The sequence below is a fragment of the Trachemys scripta genome, chromosome 11, assembly GCF_013100865.1.
Source record: "Trachemys scripta elegans isolate TJP31775 chromosome 11, CAS_Tse_1.0, whole genome shotgun sequence".
In the NCBI taxonomy this organism is placed as follows: domain Eukaryota; kingdom Metazoa; phylum Chordata; order Testudines; family Emydidae; genus Trachemys; species Trachemys scripta.
In genome coordinates this window covers 55871673-55891775 of record NC_048308.1, presented here as the reverse complement: position 1 = coordinate 55891775, position 20103 = coordinate 55871673, and the positions used below count along the sequence as shown (strand labels likewise).

Below are 20103 nucleotides of genomic sequence, written 5' to 3'. Positions count from 1 at the left end.
AAGATACATACTGTACTTTCTTACAGAGGATTTATTTTCATTTATTCTTGTTTTGTTCTCTCTCTTCATTTATAATAAAAAACACTCCTACTGACAGTGTGTGGTTATTCTTTGTATGTGTGGAAACACAGCAATCTGAATGCAAACACCGAGTGCCCAAAAAGTCCATATAATTAGAGAGGTAGGATTGAATGGGAAAAGTGGTTGGGTTATTTCCTATTTGATCTGAACCAAGTTCCTCATGTCTAGTTATAACCTCTTCCCTTTCTAACCAGTGGTTTGTTGTCAGTGTCAAATTATTTACTGTAATGAAGTCTGAAACTTGGTTCAGTGGGGCTAGTTGGCAGTCCCTTAAAATCATCAGCGCACACTGTTAATCAGAGCAGACTGTTGATGGTTTTGTACAGAGGATTAAAAGGCAGGTCTATAGCATTGTTTGGTTACCAGAAGAAAAGCTGGATAAATGAAACTTTTCTGTGGCTGTGAACAGTGTGTGCAAGGAACAGGAGTTTCTAAGTCCTAACAGCATTGCATTGCATTGACTTAACACAAGGAACATCTACACTCAAGCTGGAGGCGTAATTTCCAACTCGGGTGGATGTACACGTGCTAGTTTTGATTGAGCTAGTGCACTAAAAACAGCAGTGTAGCTGCAGTAGCGTGGGTGGCAGGATGAGCTAGCCGGCCCAAGTACAGTCTTGCCCTGGACCCTGCATACTTAGGTGGCTAGCCTATCCCACCGCTAGCTACACTGCTATATTTAGTGCTCTATCTCAATCAAAGCTAATGCAGGTATGTCTACCTCAGCTGGGCATTACACCTCGAGCTTGAGTGTAGACATCTCCATAGAGGAGATGCAAAGAGCATCCCAGAATAGGCAGGGATGTCAGAGCCTTTTCCGCGCATTAAGCGACATCTGATGGCATGGAAAGGATTCACATGGAAGTTCCCGTAGGTTAATTTTGCATGATAAGTACTGTAAGTAAAAGCACAAATCCTATTCTTGGTTGAAGGGATTGTGACTGGGCTTTTGACACGATTTCAAAATTCACACTAGAGTATCATGGTAAAACAGGCACAAATGGCACCCTATAATGAATAGCTGGCAAAGCACTGATAGCGGTAAGCTGTGGTGACAGCTGCCTCATTTCACAATTTAATAACTTTGAATTTCTTCTGACTTCAGTGGGAACAAATTCATCTTTCTCTGGTTTACAGCATGGAATTTAATTCATGCAAAAGAAAAAGAATAGATGCTTGCCTTGGTTTTACATAAGAATAAAAAGGACTGTGCTGTATTCTCTCTAAGATCCTTGTTAAATGATGAATGTTATTCAAACCTTTTCAGAAAGCTAGCTTTACATTGCCACACTGGCTAATTTGTGGTTGTGATCTACTGATGAAGTTCAAAAAACTCCCAAGTTTGAGGTGATTGGAATCACCTCTCTCTCTCTCCCCTCCAGCTCTAGTCATTATTAATAACCTATTATTCCTGAAGAGTGGCAATAAAAGGAGGAAACTTGGCATAATGTAAGAATCTAATCCACAGACGCTATTCAGGAAGGCTATTAATACAAGGTGCTATTTGTGCTGCCTTCCTGGCAACCATACTAAACCCCAAATAAGACTATTTCTGTACTGTGGGGTATGTATCAATCTTCCTTTCCTCATGATAACAAATTCATTTCTTATAGCCCACCTTGGGGAGAGAAGGGACTAACTAGGTAGAAAAAGGAAAAATGAAAGAAGAAATTCTTGTTTCGAAAGAAAAGGCAATACCTGCCTAGAAAGGAAACGGCTTCACAAAAATCAGGCTATGGTATGACAGGAGGCAGGGTTTGAAGTGCAATGGGCCTGATTCTCCTATGATTTATCCTGGTAAAACTCCATTGACTTCAACAGAGTTACGCCAGCATGACATTAAAATCAGGCCCCAGGAGCAACTCCAACCTGTGCTGGGGGACGAATCAGCATCTGGCAACCCCAGCACGGGGGAAGCGCAAAGATGCCCCCTCCTCCCACCACTCACCCAGTCCCTGTCCTGAACTCAGCTCTGGTGAATTTGGCCCAAAGGATTTACTGTAACGACGGAGATGTTGAATTTCCCCAAGGAAACCAGCACCTTTTATAATTTTACCATGGAGATAGAATGCATTTCAGCTTGGAGGCTAAAGAAGGTGTGGTCAGAGGGGAGACATTAGAGCAGGGGTTCTCAACCTTTTTCTTTCTGAGTCCCCCCACCCCTCTTCACCACATGCTATAAAAATTCCACAGCCCACCTGTGTCACAATAACTGGTTTTCTGCATATAAAAGCCAGGGCCAGCATTAGAAGGTAGCAACCAGGGCAATTGCCTGGGGCCTCATGCCACAGGGGCCCCTGCGAAGCTACATTGCTCAGGCTTCGGCTTCAGACGTTGGTGGCGGGACTTAGGGTCCACGCTTCAACCCCAAGCAGTGGGGCTCTGGCTTTCTGCCCTAGGCCCCAGCCAGTTTAATGCTGGCCTTGCTTGGTGGCCCCCCTGAAACATGATCGCAGCCCCCCAGAACCACTGTATTAGAGGACTGCAGAAGGGTTTATCCTTTAGAACTGGAGACTGGGTTGCTTTTCATGGTCAGGGATATTTTGTGGTTGGGAACAGCAGACAGAAAGTTGGATTGTTGAGTTAGAGGTAGTTGAGTCTTTCCTTAGTGAGGAAAGGGTTATGGACCGAGTCAGCAGAAAAATGGTCAGGGCTGGGGAGTTACTGGGGCTTTGACAGCTGGGGATTCAGAGAATTACAACATACATGGCCTCCTTGTGACTGTGCCCTGTCTTGTGTGATAATTCCACCGATTTTGGCTTTTACAAGCATGTATTCCGTAAAAATCAATTATTTTAGCAGCAACCACTTTAGGTCCACTGAGTGCTTATAAGACATACATGAAAACTTTCTTCTAGAAGTTTACAAAACAATGTTTGCTGCACACTTTATTAGCTAACAAGTTGAGGAATCATTTTAAGAGAAGGACTGGATGGCTCCGGTAGGTGGATATGGAGGCTTTCGCCTTCAGGCCATTTGTAGGAACATAGCAATTTAAGATGAAGAAGATGAATTAGATCTTCACTTTTATTTTCCTACAGGAGCAGGTTATAGTCCTCTGCCACAGGATTTATCAATTGTGAGCTGATGTTAAAAATTTATATAATACATAGGTTAAAAAAAGTGTCTGTACATCTGGGTATAGTGCTTAGATTATCCACAAATACAATGTTTATTTTAAAAGTTATAAAATACATATAGTACATAATCAGCAATAACTCAAATTTAGGTGAATAAATTTAAAAATACAGTTTAGATATTAGCATCCAAACAGTCGGGTACATCACTCATGGAAAGTTATACACAGAGTTGGTTGTGGATAGCAAATATATCAATGAGTGAAGATTGTACCTCAGTAATTGAGAATTAGAAAATTCAATCCTATTTTAGCCAAAAGGCCAAGAAGCCAAATCAAATCAGTAGTGACCAAAAACTATTACCATTTGACAGTTGTTTGGGGGCCTGTGCCAAATGAACTGGTAGTCTCAGTCAGATCCTCGTGGACAAGTGTCCACCTCACAAAGCCACCACGATTTGCTGGCAGCATCAGAAGAGATTTTAAAGGTTAAAGAGGCACAGAGACTGAACTATCCTCTTCCATGAGATGGGGTCACTTCAGGACTTAGTTTAAAGTTGCCACATATAGGTATTTTTCCTAAGGATTAAAGAAATCATGCTGTGATGTTGCATCATCACATACTAATAAAACATCACATCTGAAAGAAATCTTGGACTCTTTAATGGCCTAATCCAAAGACTATTGAAGTGATGGAAAGAAGCTCATTGACTTCAATGGCCTTTGGATCAGGCCCTAAATATCCTGCGAAATTTGGCAACCCACTGAAATAGTATAGGGAAGGCTGAGAGAAGCTTATGCTGTGTCAGATGCCTCAGAATACCAAATGTAAGGCAAAGGTAAGGAGAGGGACCGCATATCAAACTTAGCACCAAATGAAAGCTATGTAATGAAAGCTTTCTGTTCCCCTTGCACCACATGTGGAAGGTAACCCAAACTGCCAGAATCTGCCAGAGGTAAGGGAAAAGAAACTAGGCACAAGTCCCTCTGCTGCTGTTCTGTGGAGTTTGGGATCTTCAGGCATTTCAGGGCAGCAGCTTTCTGAGGCATGCTCCAGACTTCACAGATATTTGAGCAAATAACTAACTAGGAGTTAATGCTGCTCCATTAACTCTTTCTGGGTCTCCTTTCACAGTTTCTACTGCACAGCTAGTAGAGGCATGGCTTCTTCCTGGTGTGATCCTGGGGACTGTGTGGAGGCATCAGGCACCAATGGGTTTTCCAAGGTTAACGTGGATCTTAGGGTATCCATGCATCTGGGGTAAGATTGGTATCAACACAAACACGAGAAGGAGCTCTGGGGAGATTTGAAAGAAAATAGTTCAAAGGAACAAGGAAGACAAAAAGTCAGATGGAAAGATCTGGTGAAAAGGAACCTGGAAATACAGCCAAAGAGGATTTTCTGGAAGTCTGGAAGTGGACGAGAAGATAGTGAAGAGGCATTATCAGATTGGCTAAATGAGTCTTGGTAATGACTGCTCTTGCTTACCACACAGCCAATTATTACCAGGGCATTGGGGTCACCAACACCAGAAAGATCACCTCCTCTTTGAGGCAGCATCCTCATTAAACCCCACCAAGTCAGCAGAGCATGGATGGGACTATCTGAGCAATAGAGAACAAACATCTTTAAATGCCATTGTGTTAGACTGTCAAGATGGGCATGCATTAGGTTCATTCTGCTACTCTAAAATTGGGACAGCTGGCAGTGCTACTTATCAGCCAATGCTCAAAGAGCACAGATACATCCTTTTAAATTATTCCAGCCTCTGTTCTTAAATTTAAAATGCTACTGAGAAGCTGCCTTTTCCTCCACGTACATAGAATACATGCTACCCATTTTTGCCCAGGATTTGTTTGAATACGTCTTTGTTTTTCCAACATTATTATGCAGCCAGTTACTATCCACCATATGGAAAAGCTTTCAGGTACTATTTGTTCACATCAAAAATCTTGACTGTAGTGTTTTTAGTGCTCACTTTAAGGCACTGGAGCTATGAATATGTCTGAGATGAAAAGGAGAGAGGATGTCTGTTTGGGCCAGTTCTGCATGCGATGTAATTAAACCTCCCCCTTATTATTCTCTACAGATTATTTTCCATTTGTGGTGGGAAGTGGACCATATGGGCAAATAACAGATGCTTCCTTTTAGTTCTCCATATGACTGTGTGCGTAGATGTCTGATATGTGAAAATGATTTTCTGGTGAAAGGTGTTATGAGGACTGGGGCTCCTTTTGTGCTTCCTACATTTCACTCAAATTTCCCGGGGGCTATTCCCCTCCCCACCCCCCGCCCCAATCCTTATTCAGCCTTTTCATGGGAAAGTGAGAACATGCTATTACAGTATACGAATGTTAGCCCCAGCCACCGTGTCTTGATCAAATTCTAATTGGGGGGAGGGTGGGAAGTACATTCTGCCTTCCTAAATTCCCCCTGCAGTCTAATTGGCATATAGAATAATTCTTCGTGTACTGTCCCAAACTGGTCTATAATGTGGCTGTGTGCTAGTACACAGTTGCATCCCATAGTTGGCCTCATCTGAGTAGTGGATGAATTGATTTTTATTTACATTTTAAGATCAAGTATGCCTGATAGACACATGCCAGTGTTGGGTGTGCTGAAGAACCAACTGGCCAAGGAGGCACTACAGGAGGGATGCTCTATAATGAAAAGTGCAATGTAAAACCCTCTTGATGGCTTCCAGGTGCACATGTGGGGCACAGTGGGCATGCACCTAGGGAGTTTTCTTTGCATCCAGCCAGTTCTGCCTGCTAGGGTGGAGGAGGGATGAGATCCTGGCTTTGCCTCCCCACACCCTCTTTGAGGTTTGCTAGTATTCTTGAGGAAATGAGCAGGGCATAATCCCTGTGCTCCTCCCAGGACAGGGACTGGGCCAGTGCCTAGTTGCTGCACAAGGGAAGGCATGGGGACAAGGCACAATCTGGAGAAAGGAGGGATGGTACATTGTGCACCAGGGAGCAAAAGGGTAATATAAGGATCACACATAGTCCAGCCCAAGGTCTACAAAATGCTTTGGATTCTTTGGGATGAAAGGCACCATATAAAAGTATGTCATTAGCACATTATCTGGGGCTTAAGGGAAGAATTACACCTACTCTAGTGCCTCTTAAACTTCCTGTCCTGTGGTGTTTCTTTATTTTTAAACTGACATATTTCCAGGATTGTTTTTTGGCCCTGTTTCGTTACAAGTTAAATGAGGAAATAAGCCGTGCATTCCTTCAAGATGTTACAGTGTGACACAGCACATCTGCTCCATATCATTCCTTTCAGTTAAGATGGAGGAAAAGCACCATTTTGTCACATAGGTGCTGACTGAGCTCGTTCAGGAGTAATCTTCTGCCATCAGTTAAAAACAAAAGGTGATTTACAAGCTGGCTGGAGACATAAGACTTCCTCCAGCAGTTGTCACCCCTGGCCCTATGGTCTCTACTATTAAGGACAGAAAACACTCTGGAACAATCTGCTGAAAATCTCAAGATGTCTCTGATCACGTGCAATATTAATTTCCCTTTGTAATAATGGGACAAGTTGCTGCTTAGGGGCAAGAAGCAGCCAGATGAAGTTGTCTCTGCACTCCTTTGCTCCTGCTGCAATTGGTAAGCCAGTGAAGTGAAAAACTAGTCACTCCTTCTCAGAAAGAGATATTGGAATACCTTAAAGACTGATTTGATACTGATTTCAAGGGGAACAGGCAGTAAAAATAAAGGAGGGAGGGGATGACACCTACTACTGAATCAAAGGAAAAAACAAAACTAAAAGAAAACAATAGAAACAACAGAAACTAAAACGTCCTTTATCCTTCAGAGGAGACCTAAGAACAAAAGTCCTGACCAAGTGTGTTAATTAAAAATCCCATGGCTCTTTTCCCAAGAATAGTGGTGCTAACTTCATGTGCTAGGAATGGGCCAATTTCCAGTCTGGCTTAATGCATTCAGCCCACCTACATACCCCCTGCAGTTTGACTGGGGATGGTACTTCTCAGTTCCCATTCTACACTGGTGGGTAGTGTTGCCGAGACCCTTTCCACCCCATAGGTGGCTTTGCTTCTGCGGCCGGGAAGTGAAGTGATTCCTCTACAGTTTGTAAGTGTTTTGGAATCACCAGCATGAAGGGAACAAGATAACATTATGTCACTAACATTCCTCACTAGCTCAGGCTGCTCTCCTCTTGGCCATGGAAACAAAAGTCTGGTTAAACTACTTACTTTTTACCGGACTGATAAATATACTGAGCTACAATGAACAGAACAGTGATAACTATTCAGTAGTCTGAGTGCTCTTCTTAATTACCTTATCCTCTTTCCACCAGCTGCTGATGCTTTCTTTAACTTTAAATTCAGGAACACGGGACATCAGTAACATATGCAAAATCCCAAAGCCTGGTGCTACACGCTGAACATATGGGGCCCAATCCTGGAAACACTTACTGCCAGTCACAGCAGTTACTATTGTGACTAGTCCCATTTAAGTTACCACACCACGGAGCAAGTGTTCACATGATCAGGTCACTTCTTATTGTGCACATAGGATAATACAGTGCATACAAAGTTATCCCAGAAAGGTTATTTATTTCCCAGGAAGGCTGGTGGAATGACTATGTATTAGTATCAGAGGGGTAGCCGTGTTAGTCTGAATCTGTAAAAAGCAACAGAGGGTCCTGTGGCACCTTTGAGACTAACAGAAGTACTGGGAGCATAAGCTTTCGTGGGTCAGAACCTCACTTCTTCAGATGCAAGTAATGGAAATCTCCAGAGGCAGGTATATATCAGTGTGGAGTTCTCCAGAGGCAGGTATATATCAGTGTGGAGATCTCTCCACACTGATATATACCTGCCTCTGGAGATTTCCATTACTTGCATCTGAAGAAGTGAGGTTCTGACCCACGAAAGCTTATGCTCCCAGTACTTCTGTTAGTCTCAAAGGTGCCACAGGACCCTCTGTTGCTTTTTATGTATTAGTAGTTAAAACAAAGAGATTGATGGATTTTCCACACATTCAGTCAGGCAAAAATTAGGCCTAACAATCAATTGCAAGATGATGCACCACATCACTGAGATTTTCACCCGAGACTTCATCCCATTAGGGTATCTGTGCTGTAACATTGTGATGTATGAAGGAAACTGTTCTGTGGGGCCTGAAACTTGAGAGGCATGGACCTGCCCTATTGCATTCTAGTTTCTTATAGACTAGCTGGCACTTCTGTAGCCTAATGAGCACGATCCTGCTCCCACTGAAGTAGATGGGAGTTTTACTATTGATTTAAATGGGAGCAGGAGCAGGTTCCATGTGCCTTTTGAACTGATTTCTTATCACTGTAAATATATTTTGATGCATGTGCTGTCTAGCATAGCAGCTCTTTATAAGCTAAAAGAGAAATAAATAGCGAAATGAATACTCATGTTTCTCAATCTGCTAACACACTAATATGGGAACACAGATCATTTGCAGGCGGACTCGAGACAGACCTCTACAGCTCATGCTTCATTTTTATGACCTAATGAATATCATTTACAGATCTAACTAAGTGATTGCAACTACCTAAACTTAAAAATGTCATTAATTGCATTTGCAAAGCTCCCAGCACAAAAAGGAAGAGTGGGTTGAAGCTGAGCTGCAAATCAGACCCCTTCTGTCAGTTGACTTAGTTAAAAGGCATTAAGGCTTCCTAGCAAAATCTGTGAATATGTTTTATAATGCAAAGTTCCATGCAAAATATCTACGAGAACGAACGGTGATGCAATGGGTTAATGAACTCACCTTTCATCAGTATGCACCTGGGTTTGCAACTACTGCCACTTAGGCCATAAACAAATATTAATATGATGGCTTCAAAGCATTTTTATCTGAAAACATTAAATACTTTTGTATGACTGGCAATGGCAGTCTCTGTTCAGCAGAGCTCCTATGTTGCCACAAAAGGGGTTGTTGATGGTAAGCACTTAGGTGAGAGAAGCTGGCACGGCACCCTGCTCTGTGATGCCTGGATTCTAGTACCATGACGACCTCACTTTTGTGTGTCCTGAAATTAATTCTAAACATGTGGCTAAGCATAATGGGTGCCCCACTTACTGTTGGCCACCATCTATTTGTAAGTGGCCACTCTGAGTTATATAACCTCATTCAGTATTATGGTATTCTCTGATAGAGAACTTAAAAAAAAAAGAGAATGATCAGATATGTAGATAACACAATATGTTGTGGGAGAGACAACACAGCTTTTGTAAAGGGAAATCATGCCTCACTAATCTATTAGAATTCTTTGAGGGTGTCAATAAATGTGGACAAAGGTGATCCAGTGGATATAGTGTACTTGGACTTTCAGAAAGCCTTTGTCAAGGCCCCTCACCAAAGGCCCGTCAGTAAAGTAAGCAGTCATGGGATAAGAGGGACGGTCCTCTCATAGATCACTAATTGGTTAAAAGATAGAAAACAAAGGGTAGGGATAAATGGTCAGTTTTCACAGTGGAGAGGTAAATAGCAACGTCCTCCTAGGATCTGTACTGGGGTCAGTGCTGTTAACGTATTCATAAATGATCTGGAAAAAGGGGGTAAACAGTGGGGTGGCAAAGTTTGCAAATGATACAAAAGTACGCAAGATAGTTAAGTCCAAAGCAGACTGTGAAAAGTTACAAAGGGATCTCACAAAATTGGGTGACTGGGCAAGAAAATGGCAGATGAAATTCAATGTTGATAATTGCAAAGTAATGCACATTGGAAAACATAATCCCTACTATTCATACAAAATGATGGGGTCTAAACTAGTTGTTACCATTCAAGAAAGAGATCTTGGAATCATTATGGATAGTTTTCTGAAAACATCTGCTCAATGTGCAGCAGCAGTCAAAAAAGTGAACAGAATGCTGGGAATAAGTAAGAAAGGGATAAATAATAGGACAGAAAATATCATAATGCCACTATACAAACACACAGTGCACCCACAAGTTGAATACAGTGTGCAGTTCTAGTTGCCCCATCTCAAAAAAGATACATTAGAATTGGAAAAAGTACAGAGAAAGGCAACAAAAATAATTAGGGGTATGGAACAGCTTCCATATGAGGGGAGATTAAAAAGACTGGGACTGTTCAGCTTTGAAAAGAGAGAATTAAGGAGAGATATGCTAGAGGTCTATAAAAGCATGAATTGTGTACAGAAAATGAATAAGGAAGTGTTATTTACCCATTCACATAACACAAGAATCCATATGTCACCCAATGAAATTAATAGGCAGAAGGTTTAAAACAAACATGAGGAAGTACTACTTCACACAAAAACACAGTCAGCCTGTGGAACTCGTTGTCAGAGGATGTTGTGAAGGCCAAAAGTTTAACTAGGTTAAAAAAAGAATTAGATAAGTTCATGGCTATTAGCCAAGATGATCAGGGACACAACCCCATGTTCTCTGGGTGTTCCTAAATCTCTGACTGCCAGAAGCTGGAACTGGATGACAGGATAATTGCCCTATTATGTTTATTCCCCCGAAGCATCAGGCACCAGCCAGTGCCAGAAGACAGGATATTGGGTTGGATGGACCCACTGGTCTGACCCAGTATGGCCATTCTTATGTTTTTATGTAATCCATTACCACAGGAAATTGCTGAGGCCAAGAACATACCAATCCCTTTTTAAATCTTGTTATCAAGAACATCCACTATTACTGTAATTAATTATGACAAATATTTTGAAATGGATATGAAGCCTCACATTTTAGGGCTAAAGTCAATCTCTGCCATTAGAGAACAGGATGATACCTAGGCGGGGCACAATCCCCCATCTACCTAATGTGGGGTTCTTATACCTTTCTCTGAAGCATCTGGTACTGGCCACTATCACAGACAGTACACTGGCCTTGATAGGCCATGAGTGTGATCTAGTCTGACGCTTCCTGTGTTCTTCCACTGAGCCAAAGTGCATTACAAAGGAAAATCTATTTGTGTTTCAATTTCAGAAGAAAGGTGACCTGCTCTGTCTTTGCTATTTAGATGGATTGGACAATTATTGCCATATAAACATTTAACTTTACGAGTGGGACCATCTTCCCTAGTCCAGTATACAAATACAATTTTAGACAAACAGAAAATTAGAAGAGAAAACAGACCAGAACTGCAAAATTCAGCTTTTTTACTTTAAAAATAGATGTGAATTTATCAGCAAGTAGTTTCTAGGTTTAAGGTTATTTTCCATACAGTAAAGCCATTGAGCAACCATCAGATGGTATCTACTTTCAGTCACTACTGACCTGGGCTGCAACATCGATATGAAAAGCTCAGTAGCCTGTTAGCAGTTTCATGAGTCATCAAGTCCCTAGGCTTTCATTGTATTTACTCCCCTGCTTTTTCCTAGCAGACCTGCATCAGTTGCAGGTATGTCTCTCTAAATCCAGGACTCAGTCCCGTACTATGTATTCTTTAGAGGGTGTCTGTCCTATTAAATATTTCCATTCCCATCTGGGAGGTAAGGGGAACCTTGTTTTCAAATGATCTAAAATACATTTGGATTTGCAATGGAAGGTGATCTGCCACTGTACATTGCTTGGTGCAGATTCATTTGTTTTGTCAAATCAGAGTCTTGCCAATGTTATAATCTGAAAACATCAGAAAGGCAATAGTTGGCACAGTAACTTATGTGCAATACCCAGCTATTGTACACAGTATCACTGAAGACTCTGGGACTAATTCTGTTCACACTTATGCCAGTGTAAAGGAGATGTAACTCTACGAAGTCAACGTACAGTGCTGGAAGTGTGAGCAGTAGTAAGACCGCTGATTATTATCCTGAACAGGAGAGACTGCTGAATAAATTAATGGTATGAGATTGTACTTTCAAGATTGAGTTTCCTATGCATTCTAGGATTTGATGTTATAATAAGACTGTTTGTCTTTGTCTAATGTATTAAATTACAACATATAGAACTCCAGCAGCAAGCACCAGGAACTAGAGTCTCTGCTCAAAATAAAGGCCAGTGTTCACTTCTTGAGTTCCAGCCACTTTTGCTGTCAGAATGTAAGCAATGGCCCTTGATCATGGAGAGTGATTGCTCAGGGAATAAAATGCCACAAGCTCCACACAATCCTTCTCCTCCCAGGGGAGGGACATGGGGCAGGCTGAGACAGCTCAAGAAGCGGGTGAAGCTAGCTACCGACCAGGAATGACCAGGGCACATGAGAGAGGCACTGTTTTGGCATTGCTTTTAAACTGCCTCACTCCATTAGTGTGGCTCCCCATAGAATACAGATCAACTCACTTTTCCCCCCTCGACACAGCAATGCCTCCAAGAGCAGAGGGTATTGGTAGGGCACTAGATATTAACAGAAATCTATATCTGATATATTTAGAAAAGCCTTGGGGCCAAATGATCATTTCAGTTATTTGGATGCAACCCCATTAGATGCACCCACAGAGGTGAGAGCAGAATTTCTCCTTTACTTTTGGTTATTTTTATTACATTTATTTTATCCTTGCTCATGAGTGATCCCTTTAGTTAGACCTTTCGCTCCCTGACTCAAGACACTATTTGAGCATATTGGACTGTGTGCCTGCTCCTGCTCCTCGTGAAGGAACTGGAAATACTACCAATGACTTTAATGGGGCTGAAGCAAGCCCCACGAGATACCATAACAGATCCATCGCAGAATGATATCACATTTATATTGTTATGTATCTGTAGGGCCAACTCCTTCAGATGTGTGCACAAGACCTCCATTTGAATTATTGGGCATCACACTTATCCCTCTGAGGACAGAATATGCCAGTAAGTTTTGTTATATTCTGTATGGATTCTTTTGGGAGAACTTTAATGAATTCTATTGATGGGATTTTCAAAAGTGTTCAATGTTGGCCTGACTCTGCTCCCACCGAGGTCAATAGGGCAAATTTAGGCCAAAGAAAAGGACCTTTCAACTCCCACCCTGTATGTCGGTTTATTTTATTGTTAGGAATTATGATTGGGCCCATGTGTCTCAATATATGCTTTTTTAGCATTTTAAGGTCTGAGAGGTGTGACTTATTGACACTGTATCTTTTCTGATTAAAAACAAATGATATAAACAAACAGGATTTAAACAAAGTTTCCCTGAGACGCTTGTAGCCTGCATGAGCCCCTCTTTGCCCAGGATTTGAAGAGGTCTTTCCCACACTGATTTACCTACCAGCTGTGTAATTCTGCAAAGGCAGCTTTGATTTTCTTCACTGAATTATCCACTTCCTCTTTGATCATCATGCGGTATCTAGTTAAAGAAACAGTGCAACGTTGCAAATCTTTCACAGACTTTTCAATGTTTGGACCTAAAAAAAACAAACAAATAAAAATTGTATAAAAGTGAACAACCCGATTGTTGTCTAATCTGGTGGGAGAAAAAAATTCCAAAGTGCTTCTTGTAATGAATGGCTATAGTGAAATTCTGGTCCTACTTAATGTATTGAAAGTTTTCCCACTGACTTAATAGGGCCTCAATTTCACCATTAACATTTCTATAGTGCTTCCACTTCTGAAAACATTAGACAAAATTCACCCCATTCCAGCCCCTGGATCAAAGCTAGGACAAACACTAGTTTTAGACACTGACAACACATTCTTAAATTCCCAAATGACACTTTCTTTGTGAAGAAGCACTTCAGACAGAATAGGTATACTCCTGCCCATGTTAGTTACACTGAGCCTGATTCTGCCCTCACACATACTGGAGTAGTTTCATTAACTTCAGCGAAATTACCCTTGATTATAGGAGATCAGAATCAGATCCACGAAACCTATGAACCCCTCAGAATGATGAGAAGAGTGAAAAAAACCCACACAGTGGTCTTCTGTAAAGAGCAATATTCCCTGGTATCCCATTCCCAATATATTGCCTCTCCTCCTCATGTCAGCTCTTGATGCAGTCCTCCTATGATGCACTGCAAATCTGATCACCTCCCTGAACAACACCTGATGAATTGTAATAGGAAAAGAAATCTGTTTTACCTTTTTTCTTGATTGAATCATCTGGCTTTGTTTCAAGATGGGCTGCAGGGACGGATGCTTTAACTGTGGATGTTTTTGACTTTGGCCTGCCTACATTACTCAGAGGTTGAACTGATGACTGAAAAGTATCTCGCTGTTCTGTTCCACTTACAGACTTTAGGTTTAAATCTTCAGCTATTCTCTTGTGCTCCAGGTTTTTGTCTGAAAGAGAATATCAAATAGTTAGTAGGGAGTTACTCTGATTCATTGTTATTGGATCAGAATGTTTCTACACTGGTAAAATGAAGTTTCTGTTTCATCAGTGTGCATTCATAGAAAACCTGAAAAACTGACAGAACAGAATTACAATGGCTTTGTGATTAAAAACCAATTTGAGCAGATTTTTGTGTTTCACCAGTCAAAAAATGATAAAGAGTTTTGACTTTTCTATGCTGAAATGGTACAAATATCTTACTCCATAAGCTATGTACTTCATTCATTTTAATCTTTTGTCAAATATCGTAGGCCTGAACTAGACAGGGGTAAGACTGCATAAGACTGGAGTAGCATGGGGAGAAACAGGCCCCAAAATATTTGAAGTATGAATGTGTGGTGTGTAGAATGTTGTGATCATTTTATTTGTTTATAGAGGATTATAAGGTATATTGGAGAAGATAAAGAATTAAACATACACAAAAATAGCCAAGTTAGAAAAATTTGTAGGGGTCTGTTGAAACAAGAAATATCAGACCGTCAGAGTCCTAATTATGCAGAATGTAAATGCAAATTTTCACCTTTTCAATTCAGATGTAGTAGTCTGTACACAGGAGTAGGAGCCAAGAACTCAGCGCTTACATGACTACCTTTAACCTTCTGCAAGTCTTAATAGGTAGTTAAGGCAACCAGTCTAGCAGCTAAAACCGCAGACAGGGAGTCAGCACTCCTGGATTCTATTCCCATATCTGTCCCAACTTGTTTTGTGATATTGGGCACATTGTTTGTAAAGGGCTTTGATATTCTTTATTTAAGTGCAAAATTACTATTACTGAACTTAATTAACTGTTTTGGACATTCATGAAGAAAAATGACAAATGAAAATAGCCTTTCCTCTTAAACAAACCCACTTTGACAAGTGGTTATACTTTAAAAATAGTTTCTACCATTTACATATTTCATCTGTTATTTACGCTGGCATCTTGTTTGAAATGTCAAATGTTCTACAGTAGGACATCAGAGTTATGAACACCGGAGCTACGAACTGACCAGTCAACCACACACATCAGTTGGACCCGGAAGTACGGAATCAGACAGCAGAAGAGACAAAATAAAAAAAAGCAAATACAGTACAGTACACTACTGTGTTAAACATAAACTACTAACAAAAATAAAGGGAAAGCAGTATTTTTCTTCTGCATAGCAAAGTTTCAAAGCTATATTAAGTCAATGTTCAGCTGTAAACTTTTGAAAGAACAACCATAATATTTTGTTCAGAGTTATGAACGTTTCAGAATTACGAACAGTCTCCATTCCTGAGCTGTTCGTAACTCTGAGGTTCTACTGTACTTTGAAGCCCAGTAGTAAGATATCGACATAGCCTGGCAAACAACATCTAAACATGTTGCAACAAGACTTTCAAGTTCAATTGAGGAAATTCAGCAAAATTAAAGTAGTTTGGGGAAGTCCGCATCAAATCCCTGCAGAACCGTGCCAGCTCAGCAACACTTACAACAACGATTAGGGATCTGTGACTCTAACAAACATCTAAATGAAAAATCAATGACTTGTGTAATAAGAGCTAACAGTAAATTTTTGTGGCATTTTGTATTTCATGAGGGCTTGGAACACTAATACTCTAGTCTAAGATGTGATCTCTGGTGTATTGATGGTTAAGCGTTTATCAGACCTGCTAGTAATGGAACGCTCACAGAAACTCACTCTGAGTCTCCAGCTGCGCCACGGACCATGGAATGTGTGTTTTATCTTTTTATAACACCTTGACATTCAAAACCTTTAAAAAAAATTGCCTTGACAGAATCGTTTGCTGAGGAAAAGCTCTCTTGAGATGTAAACAGGTAGTTTGGGGAAGTTAGCACAATTGCCCTACATGAAAAACAACTGAGAAAAGTGGGACTCAAAATGGCATATGTGTATCCAGTTTCACAAAATCTAGTCCAGCCCTCTGTGCCAAGCCAGGTCCAGGCCAGTTTCAGCTAAGTCCAAAACCCACAATAATGTGGCAATATGGCGCTTTAAATTTTTCAGCCTGATTTACGTTTAGTATTAAATTATAGTGCCTAAGAGGTTACATGAGCTGATATTTAGCTATTTTTAGGACATTCTTTTAAATGGTGGCCGTTTCAGAGTAACTGTTAACACCTTTGCCCTTGGAAACAATGCCATAGGATCTTTAATTATGTGTGATCCAGAACTGGGTTTAGATCTCACAGGAAAGATGGCACCTGCAGCAGCACAGTGCCCCTAGTACCATGCTGGGTTTTATCTGACAGTTTATCTTCTAAGTACTGTCATGACATGACCATACTTAAACTGAGTTTTTACAAGATCATAGGAAAAGGTGGTATGGCTGCAGAAAGATATCACTGAAAGCACCATGTTAGAGAAAGATCATTCATTAAATAGACACATTCAACAAGGCACAATTAGTGTTCATTGGGCTAAGCCTTTTCTAAAAAGAGAAATAACAGCTGCTTAATGTACAGTACCAGTTATAACTGTCCCCAGGTAGTGTCTCAACTGCAATGGGATTCCTTATCCCCGCTCTGGTAAATGGTTGAATCAGAAGTTTTTGAAATACACAAGGCCAAATTGTGGCTGGATGTAAATGGAGAAAGGGCCATCTAGCATTGTGGTGCTTGAACACAGCAGATGAAAACTACTGGGAAGTAGCCACCAAATATGTTTGAGGGAGACACTGCTGTTTGACAGGGCAGTCCCAAAGGTCTCAGAGCAGCAGGAATGGAGCAATGATAAATAATGATTTGACAGCAGACACTTAAGGGTCCAGATCCCGGGCCTCGCAAAAGTCACTATGTGCTGCCAGAGTGACACAAAGTGACCTTAGAGCTGCCCTGGTATGAGGGAATCCTGTGTAAAGCTGACAACAGACCTTCCTGAGCCACCTGCTACAAGTGTGTGTCAGGGCTGGCAGGGGACAGGCAGATGGCAATTCATGGTAGGGAGCACATTTGATGGAAGCCGTAAGGCAAGGGTTCTCAAATTGGGGGTCAGGACCTCTCAGGGGGTCACAAGGTTATTATATGAGGGGTCACGAGCTGTCAGCCTCCACCCCAAACCCTGCTTTGCCTCCAGCATTTATAATGGTGTAAAATATATTTAAAAGTGTTTTTAATTTATAAGGGGAGGGGGTCGCACTCAGAGGCTTACTATGTGAAAGGGGTCACCAATACAAACGTTTGAGAACCACCGCCGTAAGGCATTCCTGGTTGACAGAAAGGTCTCCAGGGGACCATGTGGCTCAACCAGCAGCAGGCCAGTGGCTACTCTAACTTGCTTTGGGGATTGGTTGGGACCCTGACTGTGCCCATGATTAAAGGAATCATAACAGTAACTGAGAACTACTTTTGCCTCCCCCACATCAGCTGCCTCAAGCAGGTACTTGGGACAGCTGAGAACTTCTGAGCCTGAGATGTACGCTCCAGGAGTAATGCTGTGAAGCAGCCAATGGCGAGGACATATCCAGACCCTCAATGACCAGCTACAGAAGCTGATCCAGTCTCAGTCCCTCAATTCCTCCAGCAGGTCAATGAAGGCCAGGACACATCCTCCCCATTAGTCAGTGCTGATTACATAAAGCATGTGAAACTTAAACATTAAGACAATACAAAGTAATGGGAGAGTGCTGCGGGTTTATGTGGTGTTTAGTGGCCAGCCAGGTAAGAAACAAGTAAGCTGGACTTCACTCTAAACCTTCTCTTAGCTTTATAATCTGCAGACTGTTATATCACAACTCTCAATTAAAAAAAAAGTTTCTTAAAGAAACAACGAAAAAAAGGTACTTCAACTAAAGAGCAATGGACTGTGTCCAGCAGTAACAGCATTACCACTAGGTGAGCAAAGACAGTGGTCAACGGGTTACCTTCCACCACAACAGGTAGGATAGTAGAATGTGGTGTGAGGGGAGACAACCAGCTTTGCTGCATTCTCCCTTCTGGTCCCAGAAACCCCTCTGTGTGTTGAGGATTTCATGGCTCAGGAAGCTAAGTCAGGGAAGGGAAGGCAGGGGAGCTAATGCTGCTGCCTCACCCACCTAATGCTGAGGGGAGCCTAAAGAGCTGTAAGGAGACATATGAGCCTGGAGCAGAAGCCAATGTCCTCATTAGATCATGAGCATCTGATGGTTGCGAAAGGGAATCCCCTTCCATTTCCACAAGCCCTGCCTAGACCCATGCCTCTGACAGGATGATTCAGAGGAAACTCCATGATTACGAACAGGGAGTGTATCCTAGTCCCTATGTCAGAAAACCTACATAGGCACACTGGCCTCTGGCCTAAAACTGTGGTCCACAAAGTCACACCAGGCTTGTCATTGCCTAAGTTCATTTCATTCAAACGATAATTTTCAGGCTTGAACAGCTGGAAATACATTTAAAATGCCCCCTCACCTGAAATTGACCCTGGACCCAGTATCTAGGAAACCAAATAAATGTACTGCTCAGAGCAGAGCTCAGAACTGAGAGCATTAATAAATGATGGAAAAGTATCACATAAACACTGGAAAACACAGAAGCAAGTGAAAAAAAAAAAAGGACAAACAAAACAAAGGAGATTACAATGCAAAGGGAAGCATCTTGGTTTAGATGTTAGAAATGTTAGACTTAATTTCAAACTGTTTTCCAGCTCTTCAATGCATGTCATGTATCTTGATCAGAAGCCACAAGAGTATGGCAGCTGACCTCTAAGGGATCCTACTCAACATTTTGATGTGTACCATTCCTTTAATTTCTATACGTGTTTAGCAATATGTATATATATTGCTTCTTTGACCGAAACAAGGCTGCTACTGCGCTTTTCTATAGAATCAACATATTTCCTCATGCTCAAGTTGAAAGTGAACTAAAGGAGAAACTCTTTCCACCACATTTCAGAATGTTGCCAGGAAGATATTTTCCTAAATTTGAATGTTTCGGTAGCATAGTAGAATTAAGCAAGTATCTGCTTCTGCTGCAGAAAATTTGCAATTATACTTTTGTTTATTAAATAATTAATACTATTTGGATATGGTTAATACTTTCGTTTATATTAACGTAAAATTATAGTAGAATTGTGAAATCAATGTCATTAATTGCAATTGCCAGACAGAAGGATCCTTAAATCTTTTTACGTTTTTATTTTATACATATAAAATTTTTGTTTGCATCAACTGAAAGAGATGGAAAACACACCTAACCCCCTGGCCACACACACAACGTCCCAAATAATATAGGCACTCTCCTCAAAGAATAGAGGTACCTTGCACTCACATCCACCATTTTTTTTGAAAATTTCATGGAAACTTAAGTCCCACTTAGGCATGTGTATCTGTATTCATGCACCTCGCCAACTTTGAAAATTCCAGCCTTGATGACACCTCCAAGACAGTTACTGAGGCAGCTTGATGTATTTGTAGCCATTACCAGATATTACAGAGAAAATAATACTACATGAATATTTATAGACTTCAAAATAAATGATCATTATACTCTGATATGGAAATTTGGAACTTCGTCGACACAACACATTTCTAGCTATAGGAATTGAGAGCCTTTGCTGAAACATAAGAACATTGCTGCACCTCACCCATGCGTCTCTTTTTCAAGACAGAGTTCCTTGCTCAGCTATTCTGTTTTGCTGGAATTTGTATCTCGTTGGCCAGAGGTTGGCACCGACACCAAAGTCTTCTATAAGTAGCACAGAATCAGTTTCAGGACAGCTATATATTTGGCATAAATCTTTAAAGTTTGGTTGGAG

General features: G+C 41.2%; 1 protein-coding gene across 1 annotated transcript in view; it reads right to left on the bottom strand.

Annotated features, from left to right (window-relative positions):
* The window catches only part of SPATS2L (spermatogenesis associated serine rich 2 like), an 82479-nt gene that overhangs the window by 21895 nt on the left and 40481 nt on the right, over positions 1-20103 (bottom strand). Inside the window, exons 6-7 of the mRNA XM_034785654.1 lie at positions 14137-14337; positions 13325-13460 (exon numbers count right to left, since the gene is read on the bottom strand). Coding sequence (XP_034641545.1) covers positions 13325-13460; positions 14137-14337 — 337 coding nt within the window. The remainder of the gene's footprint in view (positions 1-13324; positions 13461-14136; positions 14338-20103) is intronic.